A 23,363-nucleotide genomic window follows, 5' to 3' on the forward strand; every position below is an offset into this window, starting at 1 on the left:
ATGAGCTATCTCATTTAATCCTCACAAAACCTCCATGAAGTTGATACTATTATTTTCTCTATGTTAGAGGTGAGAAAACTGTGAATCAAAGGGGTTAAATAATCAACTCAAGGTCACACGGACTAGTAAGAGGCAAAATTGGGATTTGGATCTTGGAAGTTTGACTTTAGAGCCAGTGCTATAAATGAATATGAATACTATATAGCCTCACTCTCTCCCCCTCCAATTTTCTTTTCTAAAATCAACAATTTTGTTTATTCAGGGTAATCCTGGTCGGCCAGGTCTCAATGGAATGAAAGGAGATCCTGGTCTCCCGGGTGTTCCAGGATTTCCAGGTATTTGAAGGGATATTTTGAAGTTCCCTTTTTATTTTAAACTCCTTTGGGATAAGATACCCATTTTCTGATTTGACTGGGTAAATGCTAGGCCCCTGTTGCTTTTCTGTGCCATTGTATGTACCTTCTTTGCAGGCATGAAGGGACCCAGTGGAATACCTGGTTCAACTGGCCCTGAAGGGGATCCAGGACTTGTTGGCCCCCCAGGTAAGACTTACTCCAGGAGCTAGTTATACCTGATTTTTAAACACATTGAGGAATTTGAATGTTTGCATTCTGTCTTTCAACTAAAATTTTAGAGTCTCAATCCCCAACAACTGAGGGATTGTTCCCTTTATTTACTCATCTCTCAACCTCTCTATTTACTAATGTAAGATTGATACCAGATCTTTTAAGTTTAAGATGGATACAGGGCTAACAATAATGCTTCACTAAGATTTTTATTGGCTTTTATACTAACCTTCCCGTATTCAGTTGAACAGATCACAAGAGCAAGTCATTTTTAGTTGGAAGTATTTTCAATATGAAAATAGTTCTTTTTTCTGGAGACTTATAGAGGTTTCCTGTAAATTGAAATAGGACAAGTGCTAAATTCCATCACTAGTTCAGTGGGACACTTCACAAGCACAATAAACAAGAAGCGCAAATGATGTTAGAATCATAATAGACTTGTCCGGAAATAGAATTGTCTTCCCCTGACACAGATTTGTAATGGATTAGACTTTCTAGTAACCAAGTCATGCTTCAAAGCTTGAAAATAGGGACAGTATGCCTAATTTTTCCATTGACCCTGAGGAAATTATTTATTTTTTCAGTCTCCTGGGTGAGATGATAGTTTTCCCAGACACATTTCTGTTGGACATGGCAGTATTCCAACACCTATAACTTGTGTTTTTCACACCAATTTTTATTCTGACCTTGGGACACTTTGGCATCCATTCCTTCTGGCCTTTCTTTTTCCTACCTTCAAACTTGAATATTTTACCTCTTAGGTCCCCCTGGATTACCTGGTCCTTCAGGACAGAGTATTATAATCAAAGGAGATGTTGGTCCACCAGGGATCCCAGGCCAGCCTGGATTAAAAGGTCTACCAGGACTACCAGGACCACAAGGCTTACCAGGTACCTTTGCAGATCATCTTTCTAAGCTTTATCTATTTGAGAATATTTCCCTAGTTCTCCTGTTACTTGCCAGAATTCATTTCTGAGGAGTCTCAACAGCTCGTAGAATAGCAGACTGCCACAGGTCCCATCTCCTGTTTTCTTGAAAATGTTCATTTCTCATGCCCTAATCTTATCCTTTACCCCAAGTCTGACCGCTCCTAGCCAGTTCTTCTGGCTATTCTAATTTGAACGATTGGGTTAATGTTGTTACAAATTTTGTGAAGAAATTAAAATGCATTCAAGATCTGGTGCTTTCTCTGTTCCAACCACCAGAAGGATACAAAGCTAATTTGGTGGACTGTCACTTCCCCACTGTGAGACCTCATGATTTTTAAACTAAACCCTGTCTAGTTGGCCATTGGACTCTATGCTTGCAGCCAACTCTGATTATAAAACAAAGCTAGAAACTAACTTCAGTCTTTCTCACTTATTAAGTGATTGGTTGTCAATCTTTCCATAATCTAAATGAACCAGGCAGTAACAACTCCCACCTGTGGTGGGACGGATAACAAAGTCAGGCCTTGTACTCCTATTTTGTTCTGAGGCAAAGACACAACTGCCATACTATGGGAATTTCTGCAGAGAAAAATTGATCATTTAAAACTAAAGCTAAATCCTTGTCTGCTTCGTTTGTCCCAGGCTTGAGCTATTCCTTCATGTATCTGGATTGAAGACAAGACCAGATTATGAATTTAGTGACACTGAAGGACCTTAAATTTCCTGTATCTGTCTGGATATGGAATTACACCCATATTTGAAGACCTGTTTTCTTCCCCTATAGGTCCAATTGGCCCTCCAGGAGATCCTGGACGCAACGGACTCCCAGGCTTTGATGGTGCAGGAGGGCGCAAAGGAGACCCAGGTCTGCCAGGCCAGCCAGGTGAGACAAGTAGAATAATGCTGCCAATAGCATTCTCAAGTCTGAGACACTTGTACATGTATGGTGTCCAACTGGAGCTGTGAGAGTTTTCTCTTGAGAGAGTGTACCTACCTGCTGACTCTGTTGCTGGGGGAAAAGAGGATAGCACATACAAGGAGATTTTCCAGTATAAGAAAAGCATAGAAAGCTTGTGTGTGTGTGTGTGTGTTTAGAGCACTGGAAAACCCAGCTCTTCCTCAAAAGTTTTTCCAGGCACTCCCTGTACTTAACCTGTTCTGATCTTTTTCAGTGTATTGATTTAAATCCCATGACCATCTTGAAACTATTGTGAATCCTTCCATGTTTGAAAATATGACAATACAATTTAATTTCCCCCATAAAATTCAGTAAATGTAGTTGTAGAGTTTGTAAAGTTTAAACTGATCCCCATAGAGCTTTGAGAGTCATAGTGGTATACTGAGATGACAAATTAATACTCAGATTTTTTCGTTCATTGATGAATAGGCGCTCCTGATAATGTTGACTCTGGTATCCACTAGATTTCCAATATGTTCTCCAGCTACTTCCTAGAATAATTTGAGTCACCTTGCAATAAAAAATCCAGGCAGAGGAACTGAATAGACACTTTTCCAAACTAGACATATAGATGGCCAACAGACACGTGAAAAGATGCTCAATATCACTAATCATCAGGGAAATGCAAATCAAAATGACAATGACATATCATCTTATACTCATCCCATCAAAAGATAGGAAATAATGGGTGTTGACAAGGGCATGGAGAAAAAGGAACCCTCATGTACTGTTTGTGGGAATGTAAATTGGTGCAGCCATTGTGGAAAACAGTATAGAGGTTCCTCAAAAAATTAAAAATAGAATTACCACAATGATCCAGTAATTCTACTACTGGGTATTTACCCCAAAAAAACCCAAAAACACTAATTCAAAAAGATACACCCACCCCTCTGTTTATTGTAGCATTATTTACAATAGCCAAGATATGGAAGCAGCCCAGCTTTCCACTGAGAGATGAACAGATATATATATCTGTGATACACAGACACACACACACACACACACACACACACACACACACACAGGAATATTACTCAGCCATAAGAAAGAATGAGATCTTGTCATTTACAACAACATGGATGGACCTAGAGTGTATAATACTAAATGAAATAACTCAGAGAAAGAGAAATACCATATGAGTTCACTCATATGTGGAATTCAGTAAACAAATGAACAAAGGAAAAAAAAGAGACAAACAAAAAACTAGACTCTTGAATACAGAGAACAAACTGGTGATTGCCAAAGGGGAGGTGGATTGGGGGTGGGTGAAATAGATAGAGGGGATTGAAAGTACTCACTTATCATGATGAACAATGATTAATGTATTAAATTGTTGGATTACTGTATTGCACACCTGAAACTAATATAATACTGTTTGTTAACTATACTTCAATAAAAAAATTAAAATTAAAAAAACACACTCGTAAGATTGCTAAAACAGAAATAAATGATAATAAACTAAATAGATTTTTAATATGTGTTAGCAACTCTAGACAATATAAATATAACTCTGAATAATATAAACATAAAGAATATTTATTGGCAAAAAATATGAGTGGCAGCAAGACAGAGTGGTAATACCTATGGTCTTCCTGGAACCAATACCCTGCCATTTCATTAACTTCATACAGGAAAGAAACAAGTTAGTATCATCACATGTGGGCATTGCTGTGAAGGTTCCCCAAAGTGAAAATGTGTATACACAGTGGCAAAATGCCTGTGTGTAAAGAGAAATTTAAAATAAGCTCAAATCAAGAGGCTAACTAGAGAAAGGGAATCAGTGGCAAATTGAAAATAGACATTTTGAAAAGACTGCTTTAGAGTGCCCTGCCTATTCTCTAAACAAAAAGGTATGCCGGAGAATAATTCCCCAGATTCAAAGGAAAATGTTTTTCAGCACTGAAACTGGCAGACTGATGGCAACCACACCCTTCCTTTCTCGTTGATGAACAAAACAGCAAACTGAAATTTCGTCCTGGAGTTTGGACTCCTGTAGTAGAGCAAGAGACCAGATAACACACAGGCTTCCTGAATAAGCATCACTTCTTCCCATCTGATGTTCTGTCGCCCAGTACTTACTTAATGCCTAATGTTGTCAACCAATTCCATTAGGAAAAAATATATATGTTTAAATCTCTTTAAGAGCAGGGACCATATTTTATTTATCTCCAAATACATGATATCTAACAATGCCTTTATAGACACTCTATAAATATTGACTAAATTAATGAATCAAATGAGGTCATAATGTTTTGTCAATAGCCATAATAGTGGATCAGAGCTTACTTAAATTTTGTATACTGATGATTCCATGGAAATAGGTACCCGTGGTTTGGATGGTCCCCCTGGACCAGATGGATTGCAGGGTCCCCCAGGCCCCCCAGGAACCTCCTCTATTGCCCATGGATTCCTCATCACACGTCACAGCCAGACAACAGACGCACCACAATGCCCACATGGAACTGTCCAGATTTATGAAGGCTTTTCTCTCTTGTATGTTCAAGGAAATAAAAGAGCTCATGGTCAAGACTTGGGTGAGATCATTGGCATTTTAATTTTTTACTGTGCGTTGTGTTTTGTTTTGAAAATCCTGTTGGGTTCTAGAGTAGCTTTGGACAAAATGTATCTCTCTATTCTCTTGGGGCTTCCGAATTGAAGACCATGTCAAGGGCAGCTGAATATATTCACTGTAAGTTTTAAATAAGTAATATTTTACTTTAAAAGCATTAGTTAGCTAGTGTAAGGTACAATTCTTGGCCTAAAGCAGCATATTTGGGGAAGGGCCACATGTACTTTTAGCTTAGTTATTAAGGACATAGATTCTCTGGGCTCTATACAGTCTAGCAGCTACTTGAGAGGGCAGTGTTCACAACTCAGAGGAGATAGTTTCTTTTTCTCTGACACTGGTCTTCATCAAGTTGAAAGATAAATTCTGAAGAGAATCTTAGTTTTAAAATCAAAGAAAATAAGGTCATTTCTTAATGATGCTAGTTTATAGTTCCTAAAATAAGTGCTTTAACTTTGTAAAGTATTACCAGAGTTGATTAAAACTACACAAAGCACCATATTTGTATATAAAATCCACTTCATTTAGTGGATTCCTGTGCATCTTCTCTATACTGTAATAGGCAGTTTGGTTGATGGAATGAGGCTGGACTGGATGGATGACTCTCAAGACCTCTTTAAATCCTTAATTTTGTGGAATTTTGACTTTGCATTTTGAGGCCCCATTGTTTGACCTGCAGCTGCCAATTTTAGAGATCATTATCCCCTTTGCCTCCAAAGGACATCTAAGAAGATAGTCTGAGCTCCAAGTTTCTGGGGTCTCATGTTAGGAAGCCTCCTGAGGTCTCTATCTAGACTATTCTGTGAAAACAGTTCTGCAGCAATAGAGACCTCTACTCACTGTGTTCCTAGGACACGTGGCCACACCTGCCAGGCAGTGCTGGCCCACCAGAGCAAGCATATCCACTTACATGGAAACGAAGGTCATTTTATGAAGGTCATTTTATGAAGCCAAATAAAGTAGGAGTTTGCCCACCAACTTTATTCTCCTACTTCTACTTTTCTTGGTCTCCTTTTCATCTTTTCTCTTTTATTTGCCTTTCCTTTTTATACTTTTTTGTGTAACATCTTCTTTTTCTAATTTCATAATTGAAAAATCTTCATTGTGAAAATATCCTTACCTTTTACATAAATTTCTCTAGGCTTCCTGCCTTTTACATAAATTTCTCTAGTCTTCCTCCCATAAAATTCTCCTTTTAGTCCATCTTTTCTTCACTATCAGCATCTTAACTTATATCCATAATTAAGCCTGTAAACTTCAGATTGCTCTCCTGTCAAGTCGAGGATACATTAGAAGGCTTTGAGAACCATGAAATTCAAAAATATAATTCAAACTGAAAATGGAATCTGCTATCCAGCATGTCACTGTAACTTTTCAAAATGCATGTATTTGGTCAAGCAAGGGCTGTCATAATGTGCATTCAGACTTGGAGGCTACAGACTGGCCCTGGCTCAGGTGCAGTTTAGGCCTCAGATGTGGGAAGGCCATGATATAAGGCCCAAGATGCTAAGGGTGATCCCATATTGCAGAGTCTCTTCCATGGCTCACACAAGGATCAAACTGGAGAAAGCTTGATCCAAAGAATGGAGGCAGATGTAGGTTTGATTTAAAGAAACAGTCACCTGATCACATAAATACAGTCTATGTTGGATTAGTGAAGGGATTATGGTGTGTAAAAATAGATGGTGGAGGTAACAGATTGAAATCTAAAACTGTTCTGTATGAAGCAAAAAAATACTAAGAACCATTAGTCTATTAAAGCCTTAATTGTAAGAATATGGAGGCATTGAGAATTCATGAGATTTTTCTTCAAAATTTTCTTTGAAAATTTGGAGACTACACAGAATTCTGCATCATTTTGGGCAGCCTAAAGCACAAATGCAACCGAATATCCCTGTCTCATCATTGTGGGCCTTCCTTTTATGTACCTCTTCCATTTCATTTCTTTCTAAGACCAGGGATATTTCCAGTTCTGTCCTCAATTAGGCAGTAATATGAGTTTTATTTTTTAAATACTTTATAAATAAAAAGCACTTGGATTTCCATTCTTCAATTTGATTTTCACAATTATGATCAAGAAAGATATAGGACAAGTATCATTTTCTTCTATTTTATATGCAAAAATAGAGTATCATATGGAAGAGATGAATCACTGGGTTCTACTCCTGAAGCCAACACTACATTGTATGTTAATTAACTTGGATTTAAATAAATAGTAAAGCATATTTAATTGGGAAAAAAGTTTATATACTTTAAAAAATGCTTATTTTTAGGTTTCAAAACATTATATTGGATACAGTTAAAAGCATGATAAAAAGTTTGTTTTTAAATATAAATATTCACAAAACACTATACATGACAGCTGGTAACATTTGAAATATGGTTTGCAAGGTCCCAGACTCCAGATCATAAAGTAGAGTATAGAAAAGTGGTTTTGGAGCCAAGAGACAATAACCAATATCTTAATAACTGGCATAGTATCAATTTAAAATTCCGATGAAAAAATTTATATTTAAACTTAAAAATGTGTGAGGGGATACATAGTTTTTCATCATTCTTTGGTGAATAAAAGAAAAATGGTCTAATCACTGGTAGAAGTAACCTCTATTGCCCTTACCAGTTCTGAAATTTTTTTCATCTCACATCCTTCCTTTCTCTTTTATTTTTTTTTCCTTTTTATTATTCACCTCCAAACCTGTTCATGGTTCATATAGGCCAGCACTACAGTTGTCCCTAGGCTGAAAGAGATTGCAAAAACAAACAAGATAACATACTGGGGATGTCTTGGAGGGAGAGAGGGTGTCCTGGAGGGAAGTACTAATAAGATATTATAGGAAATCAGTGTGCTCTTCACTTGTTTGCAATAGATTACTCAATATTCTCCATGAGACACCATTGTTATAAATGTATCACCAGCATAAAAATGGCATTGGGGAATATATAATGAATCACAACAACAAAAACTTATATAAATTATAAGATGTCTCCTGATTTTAGAAATGTTACAAATGTAAGTAAGTGTGCATCTTATAATTGAAGAACTAAAGTATATTTATTATCTAAGAAGTGTGGGCAAGTTTCTCTTTGAAAGGTTTCTTGTTTGGGTTTCAAAAGAAACTAAAGTATCATCATAGTATAGTCCTTCATCCTTTTCTCCCCAATTCTTCCTAGGGACGGCTGGCAGCTGCCTTCGTCGCTTCAGTACCATGCCTTTCATGTTCTGCAACATCAATAATGTTTGCAACTTTGCTTCAAGAAATGACTATTCTTACTGGCTGTCCACCCCAGAGCCCATGCCAATGAGCATGGAACCCCTGAAGGGCCGGAGCATCCAGCCATTCATTAGTCGGTGAGATACTGTATAGCTTTGACTTTTACCAATCCCCATTTAATGTAGCTAGTCAGAAATGAATCTAAAGCTAAGAATTTCATCATATTCTTCCCAGGTTAGGTCAGACAGAAGTGCCTTTATAATATTCAATTTGGTATTTAGTTTAAGCCATATTAATTGGGGGTTCACTTTTGACCAAACCCTATGATAGAAATAGTGTAATATACAATGAAATCAAACTAATCATTAGGCAAATATATGTAAATTAATTTAATATATATCAGGCTTGGCTAAGTGCTACAGTAGATCTAATAAAATGTTATGAAAGCATAAGGAAAAGAATGTTTAATTTTAACTGAATAAATTTAGGATGACTATATGGAAGAAATGTATTTTAACCTGGTTAGTACTTGAAGAAGGATGGGAAGGACTAGAGACACAGGTAGCTATAAGGGGAGGGGCATACTAGGCAGAGAACATGGGAATGGGTAGTAGATTGATGTATCTAGAATATAATTTGTAAAGGCTGCATAGGAAGAAGAGATTGGAAAGTTAGCTTGGACCCAGATTGCAGAAGACTTTCATGAAACATCTGATTTTATTTTGGAATTTATCTGGTATATAATGGGGAGCCTAAAAGCTTTTGAGGTACATTTCATGGAAAATTACAGAACCATTGGAAATGCAACATGGATTACAGAGGGGATAGTCCTAAAACAGACCAGTTAGATTGAAGGTATTGCTATACTCCTGGTAGGAATGGAGTGGAACTGTCAGTGGGGAATATGTATCACTTTAATAGAATAGATAGGTTTTGGCAGTTGATTAGTTATGGGAGGGAGGAAGTGATAGCTGAGGTTTAGAGCATGAATAACTAACAGGAGAGTGGTACCATTAATGAAATTTTTCTAGAGTTTTGCCACAATAGAACTCTAGTTTAACTCGATCTTCTAGGCTTATGAGATACTGCCATTTTTTTATTCTGATCATGACCCAACTGACTTAGGTGTCCACTAACCATCGTTAGTGGACATGACTAGTCTAGTTTCTAGAATGAATCATTGCAAAGTCTAGTTTCTTTGACATTGAATATAAAGGTTAAACCTAGTTCAGCTTCTCTTAGTAGCAAATTCACAGTGCTGTTTTTAATACAGTTGCCCAGATTTGCGGGGAATTTATTCTTTGTGATTTTTGTTAGCCCCAACTCTTGGGAGTAAAAAGTCCTTTAGGGTGTACCCTATTTTGTAGATAAACTTCACCAAATTGGTTCAGTCATATGTCAGAAGGTCCCTTCATGCTTTTTATTAAAGATTTGGTAGACTCAGCTGTATTTACTTTGTTGCTGCTTTACTTGATTTTATAGATTTTAAGCCACATTTCCACGTGCCTGGGTAGCTGCCCAGCATTCTGGAAATGCTGTTTTTCTCTCAATATTGCCAAATGGTTAATAAATATCTTTTGGAACAAGAATAATGGGTGGGGATTGAGAAAGTGTCTGTTTCTTGTCTTTTCCAGCTCACCAGGCATTGTTCTTACCACAGTTTCAGCATTACTAAATGTCTACCCTCAGTTGGGCACTTTGACAGCAAGTAGTGTGTGCAGTACACTAAGCCAAACTCTTACAGCAATTACGGCATTGAGTGTAGCAAGTATGAATACAAATTTAGGGCAGAATGGAAAATGAAAGTGCTCTAGCAGGGGTTGTGTAGTTTCTTGAAAAAAGCTTACAGTGTTTGTTTATAACTTTATGTGTACATTGGGAGACAGAGCTTATGCAAAAGCAGTTCTCAAAGTGCATTTTAATCCTGCTTTTGTGAGCACTGAAGACACCTTAATGGGTTTCTGTATCAGGAAGGCTTCCAAAGAAGACGGACTGCGGTTTCCCACGTACTCACTATTTAGATGTGTTCCCCTCCCTTTCCCTTACCAGATGTGCAGTATGTGAAGCTCCCTCCATGGTGATTGCAGTTCACAGTCAGACCATCCAGATTCCCCACTGTCCTCAGGGATGGGATTCTCTCTGGATTGGCTATTCCTTCATGATGGTATGAAATACTCTTTCTTGTCTTTGTCATCACAGCTGACTGTCCATCATATCTGTGTATCTTACCAATATGAGAAATCCCTGACGTTTTCATAGTAAGCTTGAGCCTCAAATAGCTTCTGTACAAGTATTGTGTTCCCCTTCACATATTTTCTGGAACATATTTTCATAATCCGCCTGTTACTTTTGTTGAGTACCCTTGGTGTGGGTGCCATTCTCTTGCCTCTTGCCCAGTGCTCGCTTTGGCAGCACATATACTCTTACCTCTTGCCCTAATTCCTTCACTGGATTTGAATGTTTGGCCAAATTCAGCACATGTCTTTGAGTATACACTCAGGTATTATAGCACATGGGTATTGTGGGACATTTTCCCTTATCTTTCTAGCATACAAGCGCAGGAGCAGAGGGCTCAGGTCAAGCCCTGGCCTCCCCTGGTTCCTGCTTGGAAGAGTTCCGTTCAGCTCCTTTCATTGAATGTCACGGCCGGGGTACCTGCAATTACTATGCCAACTCCTACAGCTTTTGGCTAGCAACTGTAGATATGTCAGACATGTTCAGGTAAGTTACTTATGGCTTTAGTTTAGTTTAGGTCCTAAGCTTCCTTCAGAGATACTGGGGAAGAGAGAAGCAATTCATGGATGGTTTATACCCAACAAATGTTAAGGATTTAGTGGACTGTGTTTTTTATTTTCACTTGTTCTTTTCATACACCTGACTCAGGTCAGAAAAACAGACGTGGCTAATATTCAGTATGTGCGGTTTCAGATGGCTTGTTATTAATCCTTCAGTAACAAAATAGACAAAGCAAGGAAAGGTCATGTGATCTGCTGAATAACTGAGCTGCTCAAACTCTAGTGAGGCCACCCCAGGAATTGAAGCTGTAATATGATCCCTGCCCCAGTCCAGTGATCTCTTTTCCCAGGATGTTTTCAAGGCTCTCATCCCAGTGTTTGAATAAGACCACATATGGTATATTTGCTTCAGGATAGTTCAATCTATTGGATGTTTTTGAGTTTAAATTAATTTTTATATATTACTTCATTTGAGTTATCATTACTTGATATTTTTCTTACAATTATCGTTATGCATTTCATATGCATTATTGTTTTATCATTTATTTACCATCAGTTGCCCAGATCTCCCTCATTCTACGACTATTAGAGAAACATATAAGAGAAGAAGAGGGTGAGACAAATAAAGATAATTAGTGGTAGAGAGAAGAGTCACATTGCTCAGAAGTTAATCATTGAGTCAGAAGGAGAGCTACTTAAGCACAAATAGAATGTCTGGGTGTGAATTTGAACCAGTAATAGAAGTGAAATATCTGGAAAGGCTAATTTGATTATCTTGTTTCTTGTTTTCCAGCAAACCTCAGTCAGAAACGCTGAAAGCAGGAGACTTGAGGACACGAATTAGCCGATGTCAAGTGTGCATGAAGAGGACATAACATTTTGCAGAATTCCTTGTGTGTTTTTAAATGTGATATATATATATATATATATATATATATATAATTCCCAGGATGCAAAGTCTCACTCTTCCCAACTTTACCAATGCTGCCACCAATGGTGCTACTATATATGACCAAGAGGACATGCTGACTAGTAACCATGAAGATTCAGATGTACCTCAACAATGTGCCAGAGCAAGGTCTCTATTATCTTTGTATGAATGAAATAAGGAAATGAATTTACTTTTTGGGTCCAGAATGACTTTCCCCAAGGATTGTAAGATGAAGATATATATTTTGCCCAGTAACTAAAACAGCACATTAAATATTCAATTAAGAGAAGAATCACACTGAGTAAAATAGAAGACTGCAGTTTGGGGGAAGAATTATTTTTCATGGTGCTACTAATCCTACTGTATCCCAGGTGTTTAATGTAAAAGTGTTAAGCTTATTTTGCTCTGTAAGTAAAGAATGTGTATATTGTGTAAACAGCCTTTTAGCTCAAAATGTCGAGTCATTTAGATGTGGCCTGACATGAAACACTCTTTCCAGACAACCTAGGAAAACCTACAATATAGAAAGAGTTTGTATCCATGTTTATCAAAGTGAGAGGATTTCTATCCTTGCATCAAGTTACTACCAAGAGTAAATTTATTTTGATTTCTATTCCCTAAGTTCGTATTTGACTTTTTGAAAAAAAAATAATTCATTTTCGTCACTTTAATCAGAATTTTAAATGCTCATGTTACATGCCAAATTATAATATCTAATAGAGCAATTTCTCTTTTGCTGTATTCTTCAAGACTCTTAATACCAGATGCCCCCCACTTTTTAATGTTTCTTGCATCTTGTTTTTGCTCATCCTTTACTAAGCAAAGTTCTCCCAAATAATTTTGAGAAACAAAAATATGCAAAAAAAATGATGATTTGTTCCCTGTGCTTCTTCTGTAAGAATTATTCTCCTGTGGTCTCTGCTTGTATGAGAACTGGGAAGACCATACTTGGTTAGTCTTCTCTCTTCAATTACGAAGCCAATTGATGTTCCTTCCTCTTTTTTATTTTAAACATTTTATTATAAATAGTCATAGAGTACCTTATTTCCCTAGCTGTCCTCTTTTCACTTCATGTTTTTTAACTCACCAATATCAACTTAATTAAAGATATCATATGTCATAAGAATGCATTGTTGTGTATCTCTTCAGGCTATGTGTAAAAACTTGTGCATTTCCAGATAGACTACATATCTGCACATCAGCAAGCAGTCTTTTCTCAAAGAATCACTTTGAGCAGCTCCCATAGAAGTTTCTGCAGACTTTGATTACTCTCATGGCTGATAGAAAACGTAGAGGAATGCAAACTTTTTTTCTAATAAACAAAACAACCCATTGGAAAGTATTTTCGAGATAATACATTTATTAACAATATTGTGTTGCTGGCTGAGAAAGGAAGCAAAACTACTTTCTATTTAGGGGAGAATTCATTAATAATGTTTAAAGCAGATTAGTGAGTTAATATTCCTGATGATTAAGAATGAACACATGTACCTCTCCAGTTGAGAACTTGCTAAAAGTAAGAGGCATTAAAAGCCTCTATAAGAAAATTTTTAGTTCAATTAAAATATGAAGCAACCAAAACAATTTTCAGAAGTATAGACCCTAATATGAACCCATGCAATTAATATATTACCCACCCTATATATATATATATATATATATATATATATATATATATATAGTTGGTGTCACTCATCACTTCTGAGCTTCCAAAAGAAGTTCTGCTGGACACTCTGTGATTGTACAGTGTATTTTCCCATTTGGCCAAATTTGAAGAACCCTTTCTATTTCTTGTGTCAGTGAAGTTCTTTGCCTCAATTGGCATGGTTAATTGAAAACTCCCTGGTTATACCAAGCCATCAGAAGTGTATTCATATGTTAATCACAAGAGGGCACTATTGCATCTAAAAATAAACAAGCATGTGTAATAATTTGTTGAGCTCATCTTTGATGGTGGTGGTGAAGTTGTCTGAAGCTCTGCCTCCAGATTCCCTGTTTTAAGCTTCATGCATTCTTTTTTACTCATAAAGATCGACAGCAAGTATTTTAAGAGGTGGCTCAGTTTCCCAATGTCTGCATCCAAAATAAAGGACAGCTTTGCTGTCAAAGATTTTCTTAAGAGCCTGATTAGGAATTGGCTGTGGTAGTACTTCCCATGCCTCTCAACACAGAAGCAAAGAGCAATTACGTTCGTTTGGTCAACACTTCAGTTGGCTTCTTTAGCAGAACAGCTCTTGTTCTCATGCTGGACTATACACACACCTTCATCCCTAGGCAGCTCCAAAATAAATTGAATAATATTTATAAGTCATACATCATTTATTTTAAAGCAGTGGTTTCTAGAGTATATTCAGGATGTTTGGAAGGCTTCTGTACTGGAAGTACTCATAAGTTGGGACACTGAAGGAATAAATCCAGACAGTCCTCTCTCCCAAGTTCCACAACAACAAACATTCATCAGATATTCACTAGCTGTAGAGCATCATGACAGATAACAATCCAAAACCAACTCAACCAGAAAGATACGTAGTCACTATAATATATACTTCTATGAAGAGGTATGCTTTTCTATCTTGACTAGCAAATCTTACTAATTCTAGGTTAGACTAGGATATATCATGAAGCTTTTTGCAGCATTAGCTGTCCAGAGGAAGCTGGCTTACCAAACTGTTCCCTAACACATGGAAAGCTAAAATCACATTTATGTAACCTTGACTCTCTTTCTCGATGAGTGCATAGCATGCCCAACACATGGCCTAACAGGATGACAAATTGCTGACATGATACCATTTTATGTCAGATCTCTTTTTTGTTTTCCTCTTCCAGATTCTCATGGCATTCTTTGCCCTCTTCTCTGCCCTAGCGGGTCCCTGTGCCCTCTGGCCTCTGGTTGAGTTCAACCAATGGGATACCCTCAGCAGGATAGAAGAGTGAAAGGCAAGACTGACGTTAGGGTAATTTATTTTCATGGGGGGACATGTAGTGAACTCAGGTTGGCTTATGCACCTCCATTGAATGTTCCTGCTCCCCTCAAGATGATCTATTCTTTTAACTTATTTCCCATTCTTGTTTCAGTAACCCGTTTCTTCTCATCTCTCCAAGTCTATATTTATGGTGACAAGTCTGCTGCTGCCATGCTGCTAGCCCTGATTTTCTGCATTACCTTTTGTGGTTCCCCTACACACCACCTATATCTTTCTAATTAAACCCTCCTCAGATTATCATAATTTAGTATCTTGTCTTTTTGCTATTGACGCCCTGACAAATGCACAACTGCTTCTAGTTTCCAAGATCTAGCGGAGGTGCTTTATTCTACATGTGGAAAAATGAGGGTGAATTGGTAAGATGGACAGGCATAATTAGCATCTTCCACTTTGAACTGAGGGATAGACCAGCAGAAATATGCATGAACGTTACTTCATCTAAGACCTAGCTTACCATGCTTTATGGGAAGCTGTATTCTAAGGCTCTTAGGGTGAAATGAGGCAAAATATGTTCATCATGGTCCTAAAGTATTCTACTTTTTCCAAATCTTGTCCCATTGGATCTGTAAAAATACATTTTGACCTACCCCGGTGTGGTCATTTGCCTTGCCCCATCCTACTCCAAATGGAGAATCTCAGTTGCCTCAATGACAGACTAGATCCTAAGCACTGATAATCTTTGAAAGCTCCAGAAAGAAAATTCCTGGTAGTTATACTTCCACCAGAGAAACTTGCCAAGCCAGTTGTACATGCATGCAGTCAATAAAAAAAAGCCCCAACGTGTTACTAGGCCAAGAAATAAACCATTTAAACGCCCTAAAATAAGCGGTTTTCTAGCCTCAAGAGCCTCCATGAAAGGTGAGCCTGCAGAAGCACTTCAGACCTGCTTCCCTTCTATTTATCAGGGGTGAAAGAGTGAATACTTAACACTGGAGATTGCAGAAAATGGGACGGGCTCTAAAGCTAAAGGCAGTCTGAGACTACTTGCTGATTTCCAACCAGGGTCACATGGAACCTACCAACAGGTGACTTTAAAGGTGATACTTTTCTTTTGAAGTAAAACAGTTTTCTGGTTGATTTCTTCAGGGCCAGTAAAGTGCTTGCAATTGCAAGTCTATCACAAGCCACGACAGTAAGCCAGATGTCCGATCCTTGTCTTTCTCCGACATAATAATTTGACCCTTGTTTAAACTCTAAGACTATTCCTGATGCCTCAGTAACAACAAAAAGTAACACCTTACATTTATATAATTGTCATTAAAATGTCATTCATCACATGTTATTTCATCTGAGCCTCAACACCCCTGATGTATTCAAACAGTGCAAGGATTGGTCTCTGTTTACAGATGCCGGAAGCGAGCCTTACAAAAGTTAAGTAACTATCCCAAGGTCACAGAACAAGTTACTAAGTTCTTTCACACTCAAAATCTAATCATCACCTTTTAGTCATGAAAATGCCTGTAAAAAAAAAAAATCAGAAATCTGTGTGGTGGAGATCCTCGGCACCACAGAGATCTCTCCCATGAGAAGTAATGAGCCGCATGTTTCGGAAACCTCAGTTCCCAGTTAGGGATGAGTGCTTCTCACAGCACCTGAGGCCCTTTAGAACTAGCCCTTGGACACAGGGGACTTACAGTGAGTTCACTGTACTTCAGGATACTCTCGTCTGTCTGGTCTAAACCTCTGTAGCTAAAGAAAACCTTGTGAGTCTGGCCTGGCGCCCACCTCACTTGAGTTTCTTCAGGGCTCTTGAGTCCAGACAAGCTCCTGGAATTTGCATGCTCTAGTCTACACACTCTCCAGTGCTACTGCTATTCAGGTAAGGACCAGAGTGTCTTGATTGTTATGTAAATCTGAGACTATGCAGATGCCATCTATCATCTGGTCTAGAAGGTGCAGTAAGTACTCTGCGGAGGGGAAGATTTCTTTAGTTCCAACAAGAAAGTTGGTTATATTTTATTTACATTAATACACATAAACACACAGAAACAACTCGAGTTCACTAGCTATAAACTCCATTGGTCATGTTTCACATGTAGTAGCTTTCTTTATTTGGCTCCCTTCAGCTGAAATTTAGGCTGGGAATCAGATGAACAAACATCAAGCCAACTGGACCAAGCAGTATGTGGTTATTTATCAGATTAGAGAGGCAGGAAAAGTTAAAGACAAGTTGGAAAACATCTAGGCTAAAATAGGGCCCTACTTAGTTTATAGTAATCAGTATAGCAGAAAGCCAGGCTTTAAGATTACTGGGTTTAAATATGTTCTTAAGTTGACTATGTACTTTCCGATGTGCAGCTGTTGCCTACCCTAAGGCCAGTAGCACAGAAAATTCCCCCTACGAAGTGGAAAGAGATAACAGCCTAAAGCCATTTGCACAAGCACATCCTTCTGGTCTGAGAAACCAGTATATTTTTTTCTGACTTCTCCGAGTAAGCAGAAGCAGCCACGGGCACAAGACAAAGTGCTAAGACCTTTTTCCTGGCAACTATCAGTTTTTGCTACATCTGTTTCGAAGATCTGTTATTAGGTTCATAAATATTTATGATCGTTATGCCCTTTTGATGAAATGATCCTTTTATCCTTATGGTAATGGTAATATGGTAAAGAAAACATTAGTGCTCTTTGCTCTGAAGTCTACATTGATAGCAATATAGCCATCCAGCTTTCTTTGTGTTAGTGTTAGCATGTATATTTTTCCCAACCACTTTATTTTTTAAAAATATATATTTTATTTTTTTAATTTTATTTAAACTTTTAAGACAATGTTCATTTCTTTATTTTTGAGAGAGAGATAGGGAGAGAGAGAGGGTGCATGTACGCACACATGCACACACAAGCTGGGAAGGGGCAGAGAGAGAGGGAGACACAGAATCCGAAGCAGGCTTCAGGCTCTGAGCTGTCAGCACACAGCCCGACATGGGGCTCGAACTCACGAACCATGAAATCATGACCTGAGCTGAAGTTGGACACTTAACCAACTGAGCCACCAAGGCACCCCCCAATCACTTTACTTTTAATCTTTTTCTGCCTGTATATTTGAAGTACATTTCTTCTAGGCAGCAAATATATAGTTGGATCCTACTTTTTTATGCAATCTAAAAATCATTGCCCTTTAGTAGATCACATGTAATGTGGTTATTGATATGGTTAGGTTTAAATCTATCATCTTGGTATTTCTTTACTATTTGTATCATTTTGTATTTTGCTCACTTTTTAATGCGTTGTTTTGGACAAATGGAGTGTTTTTTTCTGATTTCATTTTATCTTCTTTGTGGTATAGTAACTATGACATTCTGTTTGATTAATTTAGTGACTGCCTTAGGGTTGATCACAATCTTCATTCAAGTTTTATAATACCACCTCACATATGCATTAAGAATGTTACAATAGTATTCTTGGCAATTTCTCCCCTCCTGAGCTTTGTGCCACTATTTTCATACACTGTAGTTTTAATATGTTATAAACCCCATACTACATCCATATTATTTTTGTTTAAACAGTTCATTCTCTTTTTTATTTGATATAACTTACCTACCATGAAATTCACCCTCTTAAAGTACACAATTAAATGGTTTTTAGTATATTCACAAAGCTGTGCAATCATCACTAATTCCAGAACATTTTCATCATCCCAAGAAAAAAAAAACCCATACCCCATACCCGTTAGTAGTGACTCCCTATTCTCCCCAACCACCCTCACCCCTCCCCACTGCCACCACCCCTGCCGCTCCATTTATCCCTCCCTCTCCATCCCCAGGCAACCACTAATCTACTCTCTAAAGATTTGCCTACTCTGAACAAACTGATGGTTGCCAGAGGGGAGGTGGGTGGGAGATGGGCAAAATTGGTAGAAGGGAATGGGAAGTGCAGGCTTCCAATTTTGGAATGATTAAGTCATGGGAATAAAAGGCACAACACAGGAAATATAGTCAATGATATTGTTATAGCATTGTGTGGTGACAGACGGCAGCCACACTTGTGGTAAGCACAGCACAATGTAGAGTTATTGAATCACCATGTTGTACACCTGACACTAATATAATGTTGTGTTTCAACTATACTTCAATGAAAATAGAACAAAATAAAGATTTACCTACTCTGGACATTTCATATAAATAGAATCACATAATATATGGGCCTTTTGTGCCTGTTTTTTTCTTCACTTGGCATAATGTTTTCAAGGCTCATTCATGTAACGTATCAATCTTTCATTCCTTTTTTTTTTTTTTTTAGTTGCGGTGAAATTCACGTAACATTAAGCTAACAATTTTAAAGCAAACAATTCAAGTGGCATTTAGTACATTCATAATGTGTGCGATGACTGCCTCTATCTGGTTCCACAACATTTTCATCATCCCAAAAGAAACCATTCGCTTCCCACTCCCCAAAGCCCCTGGGAGTCACTCATCTACTTTCTGTCTCTGTGAATTTACTTATTCTGGATGTCTCATATAAATGGAATCACACAATATGTGGCCTTTTATGTCTGGTTTCTTTCATTTAGCATTGTGCTTTCAAGATTCATCCACATTATACCACATATGAGTACTTCAGTTTTTTTATGTTTAATAATAATTTATTGCACGGATATACCACATTTTGTTTATCGATTTGTCCATTGACATTTGGTTGCTTCCATCTTTTGGTGATTGTGAATCATGCTGTTATGAACAGTCATGTACGAGTATTTGTTTCAATACCTGTTTTAAATTCTTTGAGTATATACCAGGGAGTATATTTGCTTGGTCATATAGTAAGTTTATGGTTAATTTCTTGAAGGATTTGTCAGACTGTTTTCCAACAGCAGATGCACCATTTACATTCCCACCAGAAATGCATAGAGGTTCTAATTTTTCCACATCCCTTCTAAAACTTATTTTTCCATTTTTAAATTACAACCATCCCAGTGTGTATGAAGTGATAACTCATTGTGGTCTTGATTTTCATTTCCCTAATGGTTAATGATGCTGAATATCTTTGTGTGTTTGCTGGCCACTTGTATATCTTCTTTAGAGAAATGTCTATTCAAATACTCGGCCAATTTTTAAATTGTGTTATTTTTTGTTTTATTGTTGAACTACAAGTGTACTTTTATATATTCTGAATATTAGTCCCTTATTAGATATTGATTTCTAAATATGGTTTCCCATTCTGAGAGTTGTCTTACAAATTTCTTGTTGGTGTGTTTTAAAGTACAAAAAGATTTTAATTTTGATGGAATTTCATTTATCTGTTTTTCCTTTTGTTGTTCTTGCTGTTGTTGGGATAGCTAAGAAACCATTGCCTAAACCAAGGTCATGAAGATCTGCCCCTGTCTTTTTCTAAGAGCTTTATAGTTGTAGCTCTTAAATTCAATTCTTTAATTCACTCAAATTAATTTTTATACATGGTGTGAGGTAAGGCCCCAACTTCATTCTTTTGTTTGTGACTATCCAGTTTTTTCAGAACCATTTGTTGGAAAGACTATTCTTTTCCCCCATTGCATTGTCTTGGCATTCTTTGAAAAATCAACTGACTATAGATGTCTAGACCTATTTTTGGACTCTCAATTCCATTCTATTGACCTATATGTCTGTTTTTATGACAGTACCACAAAATCTTGATTACTGTAAGTTTTTAGTAAGTTTTGAAATCATCAAGAGTGAGTCTTCCAGCTTTTTTCTTCCTTTTCATGATTGAAAAAGGGTCCCTATTGTGATTCCATATGAATTTTAGGATCAGCTTGTCACTTCAAGAAAAATGTCCGCTGGGACTTTGATAGGTTGCATCAAATCTGTGCATTACCGGGGTGATGTTGTATTTTAACAATATTAAACCTTCCAACCCATAAACACTGGCTGTCTTTCCACTTATATAGGTCTTCTTTAATTTTTTTCAATGATGTATTATGGCTTTCAGTGTACAAGTCTTGTACTTCTTTTAATTTATTCCTAAGCATTTTTATTCTTTTTAATGCTACTGAAATAAAATTATTACTTTAATTCTCTTTTCAAATTGTTCATTGCTAATGTATAGCAATATAACTTTTTCTGTTGATCTTATATCCTACAACTATGCTGAATGCATTTGTTAGTTTTAATAGTTTTTAGTGGATTTTTTTATGATTTTCTATATGTAAAGTCATGTCATCTACAAATAGAAATAGTTTTACTTCTTTCTTTTCAATCTTCATGCCCTTTATCACTTTTATTTGCCTAATTCATCAGGATAGATATCCCAGCTCAATATTTAATAGAGATGCTGAGAGTGGACATCTTTTTCTTGTTTCTAATCCAAGGGGAAAGTTCCAGGCGTTCACCCTTAAGTATGATGTTAGCTATGTTTTTTTTTCATAGATGCCCTTTATCAGGTTGAGGAATTTTCCTTCTATTCCTAGTTGTTGAGTGTTTTTATCATGAAGGGTTTTTTGATATTGCCAAATGATTTTTATGCATCAAAATAATCATGTGGTTGGGGCGCCTGGGTGGATCAGTCGGTTGAGTGTCCAACTTCGGCTCAGGTCATGATTTCACAGCTCATGAGTTCGAGCCCCATGTCAGGCTCTGTGCTGACAGCTCGGAGCCTGGAGCCTGCTTCCAATTCTGTGTCTCCCTATCTCTCTGCCCCTAACCCACTCATGTTCTGTCTCTGTCTCTCTCAAAAATAAGCATTAAAATTTTTTTAATTAAAAAAATGATGTTATTTTTTCTTCATTCTATTAATTAAATGTATTACACTGATTTTAACATGTTGAATGAACCTCACATTCTGGTATAAACACTACTTAATTGTGGTGTATAATCCTTTTAATGTACTTTTGAATTTGTTTTGCTAGTATTTTGTTGAGGATTTTTTGCATTGATATTCATATAAGATATGGATCTGTAGTTTTCTCATGGTGTCTTTGACTTTAGTATCAGCATATTACTGGTCTCATAGAATGACTTGAGAAGTGTTCCTTCATCTTCAATTGTTTGGAAGAGTTTGAGCAGGATTGGTGTTCATTCTTTAAATGTTTGGTAGAATTCACCAGTGACGTTATCTGGTCCTGTGCTTTTTTTTTTTTTTTTTTTAATTTACATCCCAATTACTTAGCATATCGTGCAACAATGATTTCAGGAGTAGATTCCTTAGTGCCCCTTACCCATTTAGCCCATCCCCCCTCCCACAACCCCTTCCGTAACCGTCAGTTCTCCATATTTATGAGTCTCTTCTGTTTTGTCCCCCTCCCTGGTTTTATACTATTTTTATTTTCCTTTCCCTTGTGTTCATCTTTTTGTCTCTTAAAGTCCTCATATGAGTGAAGTCATATGATCTTTGTCTTTCTCTGACTAATTTTACTTAGCATAATACCTTCCAGTTCCATCTACATAGTTGCAAATGGCAAGATTTCATTCTTTTTGATCGCCGAGAAATATTCCATTATATATATATATATATATATATATATACATATATATATATACCACATCTTCTTTATCCATTCATCCATCGATGGACATTTGGGCTCTTTCCATACTTTGGCTATTGTTGATAGTGCTACTATAAACATGGGGATGCATGTGTCCCTTTGAAACAGCACACCTGTATCCCGTGGATAAATGCCTAGTAGTGCAATTGCTGGGTCGTAGGGTAGTTCTATTTTTAGTTTTTTGAGGAACCTCCATACTCTTATCCAGAGTGGCTGCACCAACTTGCATTCCCACCAACAATGCAAAAGAGATCCTCTTTCTCCATATCCTCGCCAACATCTGTTGTTGCCTGAGTTGTTCATGTTAGCCATTCTGACACGTGTAAGGTAGTATCTCATTGTGGTTTTGATTTGTATTTCCCTGATGATGAGTGATGTTGAACATTTTTTCATATGTCAGCTGGCCATCTGGATGTCTTCTTTGGAGAAGTGTCTATTCATGTCTTTGGCCCATTTCTTCACTGGATTATTTGTTCTTTGGGTGTTGAGTTTGGTAAGTGCTTTATAGATTTTGGATACTAACCCTTTATCTGATATGTCGTTTGCCAATATCTTCTCCAATTCTGTCGGTTGCCTTTTAGTTTTGCTGATTGTTTCCTTCTCTGTGCAGAAGCTTTTTATTTTGATGAGATCCCAGTACTTCATTTTTGCTTTAGTTTCCCTTGCCTCCGGACACGTGTTGAGTCAGAAGTTGCTGCGGCCAAAATCAAAGAGGTTTTTGCCTCTTTTCTCCTCGAGGATTTTGATGGCTTCCTGTCTTATATGTAGGTCTTTCACCCATTTTGAGTTTACTTTTGTGTATGGTGTAAGAAAGTGGTCCAGGTTCATTCTTCTGCATGTCGTTGTCCAGTTTTCCCAGCACCACTTGCTGAAGAAACTGTCTTTATTCCACTGGGTATTTTTTCCTGCCTTGTCAAAGATTAGTTGGCCATACATTTGCGGGTCCATTTCTGGGTTCTCTACTCTGTTCCATTGATCTGAGTGTCTGTTCTTGTGCCAGTACCATACTGTCTTGATGATTACAGCTTT

The 23,363-nt window shown here is 37.3% G+C and overlaps 1 protein-coding gene across 3 annotated transcripts in view; it reads left to right on the plus strand.

Annotated features, from left to right (window-relative positions):
- Positions 1-13,023, plus strand: part of COL4A5 (collagen type IV alpha 5 chain) — a 239,082-nt gene extending 226,059 nt beyond the window's left edge. For all 3 annotated transcript variants that reach the window (XM_047843863.1, XM_047843864.1, XM_047843865.1), the window contains 9 exons: positions 263-335; positions 471-542; positions 1,328-1,456; positions 2,280-2,378; positions 4,775-4,987; positions 8,191-8,368; positions 10,281-10,395; positions 10,780-10,952; positions 11,760-13,023. In XM_047843863.1, the coding sequence (XP_047699819.1) occupies positions 263-335; positions 471-542; positions 1,328-1,456; positions 2,280-2,378; positions 4,775-4,987; positions 8,191-8,368; positions 10,281-10,395; positions 10,780-10,952; positions 11,760-11,841 (1,134 nt within the window). In that variant the 3' untranslated portion in view covers positions 11,842-13,023. The remainder of the gene's footprint in view (positions 1-262; positions 336-470; positions 543-1,327; positions 1,457-2,279; positions 2,379-4,774; positions 4,988-8,190; positions 8,369-10,280; positions 10,396-10,779; positions 10,953-11,759) is intronic.
- Positions 13,024-23,363: the final 10,340 nt, after the last annotated feature.

Source organism: Prionailurus viverrinus, chromosome X (assembly GCF_022837055.1).
Source record: "Prionailurus viverrinus isolate Anna chromosome X, UM_Priviv_1.0, whole genome shotgun sequence".
Taxonomy (NCBI): Eukaryota; Metazoa; Chordata; class Mammalia; order Carnivora; family Felidae; genus Prionailurus; species Prionailurus viverrinus.